Raw genomic sequence first — 12,526 nt, 5'->3', positions numbered from 1 at the left:
TCCACTCCTATGTCTTATGGTCTTATGCCTGGCTGACGAGAGGTTGAGAAAGCAATCTGACAGCATGGCACGAATACGTCCTTTGGATGCAGAAGGAATCCCTGCTGGAATGCTGAAGTATGGGAGAGAAATGCACATGATCCCCATTTCCCTCCTCAGGAAGGAGGAGAGCATGCCATCGGATCTCCATGGTGTGAATGTGATCATCTTCGAGGAAACAGATGAGATGAATTGCAGTGAATGTAGAGGTGTCTCCTTGCTCTCCACCTCCGCTCACTGCAAATTGTCTTCTCTCCAGTGGCTGAAGAGCTCCTCCTGAAGTCACTAGTAGGTTGTGTCCATCAAGAGACATAGTGGACAGCATCATCAGAGAAAGTCCAAGAAAAATACAGCGGCCAGCAGCAACCTGAATACATAGCATTTTTTTGACCTCACAAAGACCTTAAATTAAATGAGGTGGATTGGGGAACGTTTTCCTCAAATTTGGTTGCCTGCAGAAATTTGTCATCGTGCTCTAGCTGCAGTCATGATTGTCACCAGTGGATCCATTACAGATCCACGCGAGGGTAAACTGGGGTCATGCGATGTGTCGTTGCATTATGTGCTTCTCCACTTTGCTCACTGCAACTCTCCAGCCCAAAACTGTGATGCTTCATGGTGGATTGGAGCTGGGAATCTGTCCATTGGACAATGCTTTCAATCCAGAGCCAAGACCACCTCAACCTCTGTCATCGAGCTGCATGTTCATGGGAATTTATGGAGTGTAAATATGTTCCAAGATGAACCTGTCACACGCTGATATGAGGCTCTGCACAGCAGCAACACTGACTTTATTCCTCCAATACAACCTGTCATTAGCAAATCAAGATTTAAAAGCATGACTATTCAAATCACCCCACACGGGCCATATTGCGTACTAATCAGAAGTAAACCACTGGGTCCTTTGAGACTGCTTCGCCATTTGATAGATTGATGGTTGTAGCTTCAACTCCACTTTGTTGCCTACTCCTCATTAACCTTTTGATTCCTTGTTAGTCAAGAACCCATCCACCTTTCCCTTGAACATATGGAATGACTCTACCTCCACCATACTGAGAAAGACAATTCCAAAGATATGACCCACAATTTAAGAAAAACTTCTCCTCATCCTTGTCTTAAATGGGAGACCCCTCTTATTTTCAAACTAGTCTTCCTAGTTCCTTCTTTTTGTTGACTCCATAAAATTCCCTCCAAGAGTGTAAGACCAGTTGGATGCCGATTAGTTTGAAAAGGTACTTGGGGGGCCTACTTGTGGAAGACAACCACTTACTCCAACATCTACTAGCAGTGTTGGACTGTCTTCATCTGCTTCCACTCTTACCCTCTGGCTGTCCCTGCATTAGTAAGACCATAAGACTATAAGACATAGGAGTGGAAGTAAGGCCATTCGGCCCATCGAGTCCACTCCGCCATTCAATCATGGCTGATGGGCATTTCAACTCCACTTACCAGCGTTCTCCCCGTAGCCCTTAATTCCTCGAGACAACAAGAATCTATCAATCTCTGCCTTGAAGACATTTAGCGTCCCGGCCTCCACTGCACTCTGTGGCAATGAATTCCACAGGCCCACCACCCTCTGGCTGAAGAAATGTCTCCGCATTTCTGTCCTGAATTGACCCCCTCTAATTCTAAGGCTTTGTCCACGGGTCCTAGTCTCCTCACCTAATGGAAACAATTTCCTAGCGTCCACCCTTTCCAAGCCATGTATTATCTTGTACGTCTCTATTAAGTCTCCCCTTAATCTTCTAAACTCCAATGAATACAATCCCAGGGTCCTCAGCCATTCCTCATATATTAGACCTACCATTCCAGGTTCTGTCTCAATGACTTGTCATTCAGCCCCATACCATTTATGCAGAGTCAAAATGGACTGGAATCTTCAAACTTTACGAAACTCTCCATAGATGTTTCCAGAGCTGCTGAGTATTTCCAGCAAATTCTGTTTTCAGCACCGGAGCTCACCCTGAGGTAAGCCTTAGTCTCCATCCTATTTCACATCTATATGCCGCTGCTTGGTAACATTTTCTTAGAGCATGGTGTCAGGTTTTATCCATGCTGATGGCCCCTAACTCTACCTAGTGTTCACTTCATACATCACCCGTTTCACTCGTTCTGATTTGGTACATTCTTAATCCCACATCAAATACTGGATGAGTTGAAATTTCCAGTTAATCATGGGGAATACCAAAGCCATTGTGTTCAATCCTGTTATAAACTCTGCTACTGATTCAACACCCCACCACCTCAAACTGAATTACACTATTTAGAAGTTTTGCATCCCATTTATCTCTAAACCGAGCTTCTCACTCGTATATTTTTCATCAGGCAGACCGAATATGTTCACTAACCTAACATGGCGAATCTTCATCCCACCTTTGGTAGCCTTCCAATCAACTATATCGACTCTAAACTCAAGAATTGCCTCCCCATACCTCTCTACTTCTCTCCTCCTCCTCAAAGGTGCAATAAATTCTATCTTGTTGACCAGGCTTTGGGAAACCTGTCCAAATGTCCCAGTCTTTGACCCTGCACTTTTTTCTAATTACCTTCCTGGAACAATGCCTTTGGACATTTCCATCTGTGAAAGATGCAATATAAATTTAAGTTATTTGAATTAGTACAAGCCTCTGGAACCTGTATGGAAAGGTACAACCAAAAGTGAAAAGTAAAATAAGAACTTCAATTTATTTAAAGCCATTCACAATCACAGAATGTCCCAAAGAGTTTTCAATTAATAAAGTACATTGTCAGTGTCGCCACTGTTCCATTGAAGGAAATGTAGAATCCAGTTTTTTAAATCCCCTACAATGTGGAAACAGGTCCTTCGGCCCAACAAGTCCACACCGACCCTCCGAAGAGTAACCCACCCAGACCCATTTTCCTCTGACTAATGCTCCTAACACTATGGGCAATTTAGCATGGCCAATTCACCTGACCTGCATATCTTTGGACTGTGGGAAGAAACCGGAGTACCCGGAGGAAACCCATGCAGACTCGGGGAGAATGTGCAAATTCCACACAGACAGTCACCCAAGACTGGAATCGAACCTGGGACCCTAGTACTGTGAGGCAGCAGTGCTAACCAGTGAGCCACTGTTCGGCCCAATTTGTGCATAGCAAACTCCCACAACTGCTTTGTGCCAGATAATTTGCTTTTCATAAAGTTGATTGAGGGAAAATTGTTGGCTCCTTTCTGGTCTGCTCTTTTTTTTTAAAGAGTCTTGGAGTCATAGGGATGTACAGCACGGACACAGACCCTTTGGTCCAACTCATCCATACCGACCAGATATCCTAAATTAATCTAGTCCCATTTGGCAGAGCTTTGTCCGTACCCCTCTGCATCCTACCTATTCATGTACCCATCCAGATGCCTTTTAAATGTTGTAATTGTACCAGTCTCCTTCACTTCCTCTGGCAACTCATTCCATACAGACATACCCTCTGTCTGAAAAAGTGGCCCCTTTGGTCTCTTTTAAAGTTCTTCCCTCTCACCCTAAATTCAAGTTCTGGACTCCCCCAACCCAGGGCAAAGACCATGTCTGTTTACTCTATCCATGCCCCTCATGATTTTATAAACCTCTATGAGGTCACCCCTCAGCCTCCGATGCTCCAGGGAAAACAGCCTCAGCCTATTCAGCCTCTCCCTGTAGCTCAAGCTCTCCAACCCTGGCAGCATCCTTGTAATTTTTTTCTGAACCCTACCAAGTCTCACAACATCCTTCTTATAGGAGGGAGGCTGAAATTGCACACAATATTCAAAAAGTGATCTAACCAATGTCCTGGACAGCTGCAACATGACCTCCCAACTCCTACACTCAATATTCTGACCAATAAGGGAAAGCATACCAAATGCATGCTTCATTATCCTATCTACCTGCGACTCCACTTTCAAGAAACTATGGACCTGAACTCCAAGGTCTCTTTGTTTTGCAACACTGCCCAGGACCTTCCCATTGAGTCTAATAGTCCTGCTCTGATTTGCCTTTCCAAAATGTAGCACCTCACGTTCATCTAAATTAAACTCTATCTGCCACTTCTCAGGCTATTGGCCCATCGGTCCATCTGATCAAGATCCCATTGTACTCTTCATTGTCCATTACACCTCAAACTTTGGTGTCACCTGCAAACTTACTAACTATACCTCCAATGTTCACATCCAAATCATTTATATCAATGATGAAAAGCAGTGGACCCAGCACCGATCCTTGTGGCACATCATTGGTCACAGGCCTCCAGTCTGAAAGGCAACCCTCCACCAGCACTGCTACCCTCTGTCTTCTACCTTTGAGCCAGTTCTGGATCCAAATGGCAATTTCTCCCTGTACTCCATGAGATCTAACTCTGCTAATCAGTCTTAGGGCGCACGGTGGCACAGTGGTTAGCACTGCTGCCTCACAGCGCCAGGGACCTGGGTTCAATTCCCACCTCAGGCGACTGACTGTGTGGAGTTTGCACGTTCTCCCCGTGTCTGCGTGGGTTTCCTCCGGGTGCTCCGGTTTCCTCCCACAGTCCAAAGATGTGCGGGTCAGGTGAATTGGCCATGCTAAATTGCCCATAGTGTTAGGTAAGGGGTATATGTAGGGGTATGGGTGGGTTGCGCTTCGGTGGGTCGGTGTGGACTTGTTGGGCCGAAGGGCCTGTTTCCACACTGTAAGTAATCTAATCTAATCTTCTATGGGGAAGTCTTCCTTCCCCTCTGTTATTCCAAATTCTAGAACTGTACCTGACATTCTCTTCCTCTACCACTCTTTTATACACATTTACCACTTTGGTTGATGTGCTATTTGCAGGCTTTGGTACAGTTTGGGTGCTACCCACTGTAAAATTGCATTGTGCAGCCCATTGGTGTCAGGGGTACAATTTGTCCTGAATAGGATGAATGCAATTGCAACAAAAAATGCACTTTTAATTGCAATGACATCTGCATGTGCAAAAACAAATTTAAATTGCTAAAAATTAAAAATAAACTGCACTTTTGCAGTTTTCAGCCTTTTCCTGACAAAAGTCTGCCTTCAACATGCATATTGCATTCACTCTCCTGCTTTCTTTTTAAATGAGTGTTAAATAACTGAGGCAAGGTTGTAGGGGGAATCGTGTTGGATGAGATTGTAGATTTACACTAAACAATTAGGCCAAATTTGTGGCTTGCAATTGCATTTTTTAGTGCCTGTAGAGATGAAGGATTTTTCTCCCTGTCTCCTCCCTTTTGCCCTGCTGAAGTGACTGTTTTATTTGTGAAAAGGAATGGTTAAATGAGGGCTGGGGAAGGGTGAGGCTTAAATCACCTGTTTGCAAGATACTGTAAGTGAAGCTGCAAAGAAAGAGAGAGAGACAGACAAAGGCAGAGAGGGAGTGAGTGGGGGAAGGGAGGCTGCCCTCACCCAGGATGCCTTGCGCCTGAGTGTCCCAGTGTAGCGCCATGTTGTAGAGAAAGAAGGATCGGAGAAGGGGCCGCAATCTGCTGCAATCCGCCCTCTCTGCCTGTGAGTATCCCCGCCCGACCCCATCAGTCGACAGCTTGGACACCCGGCGAGCCGCCGAGCCCGATATTGAGGGGCGGAGGGGGGCAAATCGGGCGATTAGCTTTCCTCCAGCGCCCCTTTCTGCCCAGTATTTTGGGCTCGGGGGCCATTGTTGTAGTGTGTGTGTGTGTGTTTGTACAGAGGGAGTGATGGGGGGGGAGGGGAGGCATAAGCAGCATTGTAAACTAATGGTGCGGGTGTGTGAAAGTTTAGGTTGGGGGGGGGGTGGGGTGGCTAGTATTTTTATTGAGGGGGGCAAATGAAGGGGGTCATTTTCCAATCTCGCCCCCCTCCCCCTCCCCCTCCCCCCGCGCGAAGGCAGATGGTTAAAGTTTGCGAAAATGTGCTGCTTTCAATTATTCCAGGAAACAGAGGCTGTTTTTTTTTACAATGGGGAAGGAAGGCTAGTTTCAATGCATGAAATACCGAGGTTGTTTTCACAATTGCACCACCAGCCGAAATATTTGTTTACTTGTTGTTTTTTTAAAAGCTGAAAATGTGGATTTGAATCCAGTTTTTTTTGGGGGTGGGGGGGTGGGTGGTTTGTGAAATGTGGGGTGTGTGTGTGTGTGTGTGTGTGCTCGGTGTGGAGGGCATTGCACTTTTGTGTAAAACTGAAGAAGCAAAAAAAAATGTTCAATGTATGTTGCCACTGATTGCACTTCCCAAGGTTTTTCTGTTCTTGGTTGTGGTTAATTATTTGCTTTGGGGGGGGGGGGGGGGGGGTTGTGGAACGTGCAGCAAAGGGTTGTCAAATGGAGGAAATAAAACATTTTGCTAAGTTGTAATTCCCAGGTTTTTGATGCTGGGAGGGCGACTATTGCAATTCACGAAGGCTAGTTTGTGTCAGGATCAGTTGCATTCAACATTCCAGCAGGAAAATAAGATCTGGTATTGTCTAAAACTCAAATGTTAGGCATTTTTTTTTCTTCCTTTGTAGGTGTTGGTGCAGCCCTGCCAGGCCTGTAATTAGGAAAGTTGTATGGTTTCTGCATATGTCCCAACTGTAGCTGTTCCTGAAGCAAACGTTGGATTTTAATGAGCACATTTCGTTCTATTTTTTTCTTTGCATACTTTGAGAGGATGTATATTCTGTACAAATTGGTGAAGCAATTTTGAAGTACGTATTGACTATCAGTGCTTTTTCTCCATAATTCAGCTGACGATAGTAGTCATACAAATGAGACAAAAAAACTCTGGTTTGAGTAATTTCTTACTTATGTAACTGTGCAAAGAAAGTGGCATATTGTTTTGTTGAAAATGATGCATAGAAAAACTGGACTTGATTAATTAGCTATTAGAATTCCATTCATCTGTTTCAATATTTTCTTTATGTTGGGATTCATGTTCCTTTTCTTTGAGACTGTGTATCAAAAGCACAGGGGTGAAAGTTGCACTGAATTAAGGAAAGCTTGTTTTGAATCAAACTGTAATTTTAACACTTTCCAGTTAAGTCTAGAGTTCAGACTTTGTGTATTTTTAATAAATACATGTTCAGACATGTGGACGCTCATATGAGGTTGCAGGTTTATCTGCCATTCAAAAGCAAACTTAAATAATATTTCCATTCGTTAGACATGACAAAATAACTGAGAAACTTAGAAAATTTTGAAGTAAAAGCAGAATATCCTCTATCTAATACTTTTTATTCAATCTGTATTTCAATTTCAGATGTAGGCTTGTTTGTCTTTGCATTTCTAGATTCTGCAGTGCCAAGACACGTGCGGTGTGGGGGGTTGGGGGGAATGCTGCTGCTGCATGTTCAGTGTTCGTCAGATATCATTGCTGTGTTTTGTATTTTCATGTTAATTCATAAACTTGGACTTGGGCACATGGATAATGAAGGCTGAGGATTACATGGTCATGTGCTAGTCAAAAGGAGTAATTAATTTAAAAAAAGTCATCTGACACATGCCCCTGAATTTTGTGCGTTACATTTTTATCTTATGTTCTCAAGTACATTGCAACACATGGACTGGAATGAGGGCAATTTCACGTGTTCAAAACCATTTTTATGAATCTTATTCCATTTCAATTCAGTTTTGTTAAGTGTACACATTGATTTTGATACCTGCAAGATTTTGGAATGTTCATGTCAATTTTGAAAGCATATATTCATAAAAGATGGGGGAAGCACTCTTCTGTTCATTGGCATGTTTTCATGGAATCACTTCTAAGTTGACAGGGCAATTTGGAGGAATTTGGGGCAGGATTTGCATGTTGAAGTGCAATCAGTGCCTATTTTTGGAGAGACTTTTTCAAAATAACTGGGGAAGGTGGTGGAACTTGGATTTTAAATACTTATGAAACAAAAACAAAATGTTGTTCTTTGTGCACCTTTTAAAGTTCTCAATTTAAAATACTTTTTGCTTTATTGTTTTTTGCAGGTATAGGTGGAATGGTTGTTCCCTGTGTTTTTAAGGTATGAATGAAGTGCTCTGGCAGGACTCCCTCCCCCAGCAGCAGTATCAGCAGCCACCACCACCACAGGACAGTTTTGGTAACAGCGTTGCTCACAGCATGCCCGTGGTGTTAACAGGACCCTCTGCTGCCGGCCCCCAGCAGCAGCAGCAACAGCACGCCGCCTCCCAGGCGCTGGCCGCCGCCTCTGTCTCCACGCAAGGCCCTGGCTCAATGGGGCCTCCGGTGCCGGTAGTGGTACCGGCACTTGCGCTGGCCGCGGGCCGCTCGCAGGACGATGCCATGGTGGATTATTTCTTCCAGCGGCAGCCCGGAGAGCATCTGGGGGGAGGAGGCAGCAGTGGAGTTGCTGGGGGCGGTGGCAGTGGAGGTGGAGGAGGAGGAGGTGGAGGCGGTGGCTACAATGGCAAGCATCGCTGGCCAACAGGAGACAGCATCCATGTTGAACATCACCAGGTCAGTGCCTTTACTTGAGTCTGCCAAGCACCCAAGGCATTTACCAGTTGCTCATCTTTTTCATTTTTAGCATCCAAAAGTACGTTGCAGGCAACAATCATTTGGATTTTCATCTTGTTTGATCGTGTTTAATTGCTATGAAATTATTTCTTAAATTTAATCCTTTGGTTGGAAATTCATGGATAGGAGCCTCAGTGAAGCACTTATTTTAACATCTATTCAGTCTACAATACTGAAACAGACCATTTGGCCCAACTTGTCCATGTTTATGTCTGTGCTTCATTCAACCCTCCTCCCACCCAGTTTTTTTTGTTGTAATCTAATCCTATGGACACTGCTACTTTCCCCAACATCTGTTTATCTTGCTTCCTCTTATGGTATTTACATCAGCTCCTGCTTGAAGTAGTGAGTTGAGTATTCTAGCTATTTTCTGGATTATGTTTCTTCTGAATTTCTTCTAGAAGTCATTGAAGGCTATTTTTCTTTATCTATCCTACCAAGCTTTTCCAGAATCTCAAATAACATTCTAACCAGTTGCCTTTTGCCTTTTCTTTTCTGGAGTAGAGAACTTAAACTTGTCCAGTTTCTATCTACTATTATCCATGCCTCTATCATTTTAGAATAAGGTGACCACAACTGTTCTCTAAAAATACATTTAGGAGTACTCAAGTCAGAATACTTCAACAACTGTAGTTTGCATTTTATTTGATTGAGTGTTAAACTGAGAGTGATTCTTCCTGTTCAGCTGAACATGAGGGACCTTGTGATACTGTTCAAGGAAGAGCAGGGGAGTTCCAGCCAACACACACTGCTTAATCCATTACATCAAAACCAGTATATCTGGTCATCTATTGTTTTCTGAGTGAGATGTTACTGCGCTGTATGTTGGCTATGTGCACCCATTTAATGGTGCACACGTTCAAAGGTTGCAAACCATTTCAAAAGACTCTGAATCTTGAATTGTTCCTTGGGAATGGTATCATATGGGAGGAGAAAGTGAGGTCTGCAGATGCTGGAGATCAGAGCTGAAAATGTGTTGCTGGAAAAGTGCAGCAGGTCAGGCAGCATCCAAGGAACAGGAAATTCGACATTTCGGGCATAAGCCCTTCATCAGGAACCTTCAACATCCTCTACCCCAGGGAAAGACTTTGTTTATTTACCCTATCCATGCCCCTCATGATTTTATAAACCTCTATAAGGTCAGCCCTCAGCCACCGGTGGTCCAGATGGACAGTGGGAAGCTATGATCCAAGTGAATTCCATCTTCATTCAATGTGTGCATTTTGATAGCAGGATTCACTAGATGGAGATGGAATGAAAAATTCTTGCTGCATTTTTTTAATCCACTTATTGTCCCTTGGTCAGAATTCTGAAGTATCTTTATGCCATCAGCACAAAGATAGGATTTGCTCAAAGAGAAGTCCAACCATCAACATCTCAATAATTAGGGTTAGGTAATAAAGGCCTGGCATTGTCCACATGCCGAGGACAAATTTAAAAATAAACACACACGGAAGCTGTGGCCAACTGAATTCTCTCCCACAACACCACCCTGGTTGAGATAATCAAACTGAGCAGAGACCAAATGCCTGCTGTCATTTTGACTTGGTTAACACTAGTTGAACCATTTAAATAACGCACATCTTTTGAATACAAACTTAGTTTTTTTTGTTCAATAAATAAATAATCGTGCAAGACCTTTTCAGTTTTGGAGAAGGGCATTTTGTAATGAATAAAGAAGCATTTCCCCCTCCCTGGCACCGCCTGATCTACTGCAGTTTTGCCAAATTGGGGAGGGACGGCAGGGTGAAATGTGCAATGTTTTTTGCTATGTATGCCTTTGCTACAAAGGTTCCAATTGATAATTGAGTGTGCAGTAGAATTGAGCACAGAGCAGATTACTCATTGGGAGCATCTTTCTGATGGGTGGCATGGGATATTAGGTTTTTAGTTGTGTCCGTTATAGAACTGCATACATTTGTCAATAAATGTTAGCATAAGGCAGTCACGAGCAATTTTTTATAACTGGAAAATACAAGTCCCACAGTCTTGTGTGCTCAATCGTTCTAATATCTTCTGAGAAATGAGGATAATTTTAACTCGATGTAAGCTTTGTCAGTGTAGATTGAGAGAAAATCAAACTTGACAGCTATTGCGACATTGCATGTAAACTGATTTCACTCAGAAAGACAGAAAAATAATTGTGATGTTTTGTGAATAAACTTGAGTTTACTTTATCATCAAGTATCACTATTAAAATATCTGGTTTAATACAGTATTGCATGTTACTCTGGTAATAGAATGCAGTTTCTTTGTCTGTCTTTGATATATTTTTGAAGGAATACTGGGAGATGATTCTCCTGTTGTCCTAAAACTTGCTTGGTTTGTTAATAAACAATGCTCAAGTGTAATGAGCAATACAATTGGACAACAGTCAAGCTATTGTTGTAATGTGTAATTAGCAAATGCCGAGCCAGCAGTGAGTTCATAATTTACTAGTATGTTTTAATAAATGAATTTCTCCATTGTTCTGGGCAGTGAACTTTGTAGTATGCATCCTGAAACCCACAGGATCTTTATTCCAGTGGCTGTCCTTCACATGAGTGTTTTGGATTATTGTTGGGACAGCAGAGGGCATCACATTCGTGTCTGATCATCTCGCCAGGCATTCGTAGGTGTGATACTGGTCAAGTGTGGGAATCACAATGTTCCCCTATTTTCAATGACTGTTTCACTAAACTGTGAAATACAAACATTATCATATTTTACAAAATTGTCACTGCACAGCAGAAAGCCTTTCGGCCTGTTGGGTGTCCATTTGGCTCTTGAAGTGAGCAATTCACTTGGTGCCATTCTTTCACATTCTGTCTGTTATCCTGCATGTTTTTCCTTTCTGATAATAGTCTAGTCCCTTCTTGAAAACCTCCATTCATAGAGTCATAGAGATGTACAGCACGGAAACAGGCCCTTCGGTCCTACCCGCCCATGCCGACCAGACATCCCAACCCAGTCTAGTCCCACCTGCCAGCACCCAGCCCATATCCCTCCAAACCCTTCTTATTCCTATACCCATCCAAATGCCTCTTAAATATTGTAATTGTACCAGCCTCCACCACATTCTCTGGCAGCTCATTCCATACATGTACCACCCTCTGCGTGAAAAAGTTGCCCCTTCGGTCTCTTTTATACCTTTCCCCTCTCACCCTAAACATATGCCCTCTAGTTCTGGACTCCCCAACCCCAGGGAAAAGACTTTTTGTTTATTTTTCCTATCTATACCCCTCATAATTTTGTAAACCTCTATAAGGTCACCCCTTAGCCTCTGACACTCCAGGGAAAACAGCCCCAGCCTATTCAGCCTTTCCCTGTAGCTCAGATCCTCCAACCCTGGCAACATCCTTGTAAATCTTTTCTGAAGCCTTTCAAATTTCACAACATCTTTCCGATAGGAAGGAGACCAGAATTCCAACAGTGGCCTAACCAATGTCCGGTACAGCCACAACATGAACTCCCAACTCCTGTACTCTGACCAATTAAGGAAAGCATACCAAACACATTCTTCACTATCCTATCTACCTGCACTCTCCTTTCAAGGAGCTATAAACCTGCACTCCAAGGTCTCTTTGTTCAGCAACACTCACTAGGACCTTACCATTAAGTGTATAAGTCCTGCTAAGATTTGCTTTTCCACAATGCAGCACCTCACATTTATCTGAATTAAACTCCACCTGCCACCTCTCAGCTCATTGGCCCATCTGGTCCAGATCCTGATGTAATCTGAGGTAACCCTCTTCGCTGTCCACTACACCTCCAATTTTGGTGTCATCTGCAAACTTACTTACTACCTCTTATGCTCACATCCAAATCATTTATATAATTGGCAAAAAGTAGAGGGCCTAGCACTGATCCTTGTGGCACTCCACTGGTCACAGGCCTCCAGTCTGAAAAACAACCCTCCACCACCACCCTCTGTCTTCTACCTTCTACCTATCAACCTGCTTCCTTCATATTCTCGATATGATCCAGATCTTAGTCACTTTCTGCTTGAAAATATTTCTCCACCTGTCTCCATTTCTCCTTGTGCTCTC

The 12,526-nt window shown here is 43.3% G+C and overlaps 1 protein-coding gene across 7 annotated transcripts in view; it reads left to right on the top strand.

Annotated features, from left to right (window-relative positions):
- The first annotated feature begins 5,435 nt into the window (after positions 1 to 5,435).
- Positions 5,436 to 12,526, top strand: part of LOC132830146 (pumilio homolog 1-like) — a 123,456-nt gene continuing 116,365 nt past the window's right edge. For all 7 annotated transcript variants that reach the window (XM_060847662.1, XM_060847660.1, XM_060847657.1 and 4 more), the window contains exons 1-2: positions 5,436 to 5,522; positions 7,949 to 8,438. In XM_060847662.1, coding sequence (XP_060703645.1) covers positions 7,986 to 8,438 — 453 coding nt within the window. In that variant the 5' untranslated portion in view covers positions 5,436 to 5,522; positions 7,949 to 7,985. The remainder of the gene's footprint in view (positions 5,523 to 7,948; positions 8,439 to 12,526) is intronic.

This window comes from Hemiscyllium ocellatum, chromosome 30 (assembly GCF_020745735.1).
Source record: "Hemiscyllium ocellatum isolate sHemOce1 chromosome 30, sHemOce1.pat.X.cur, whole genome shotgun sequence".
NCBI lineage: Eukaryota > Metazoa > Chordata > Chondrichthyes > Orectolobiformes > Hemiscylliidae > Hemiscyllium > Hemiscyllium ocellatum.
Note: the sequence above shows the minus strand (reverse complement) of the source record. Positions and strands in the feature narration are given on the sequence as shown.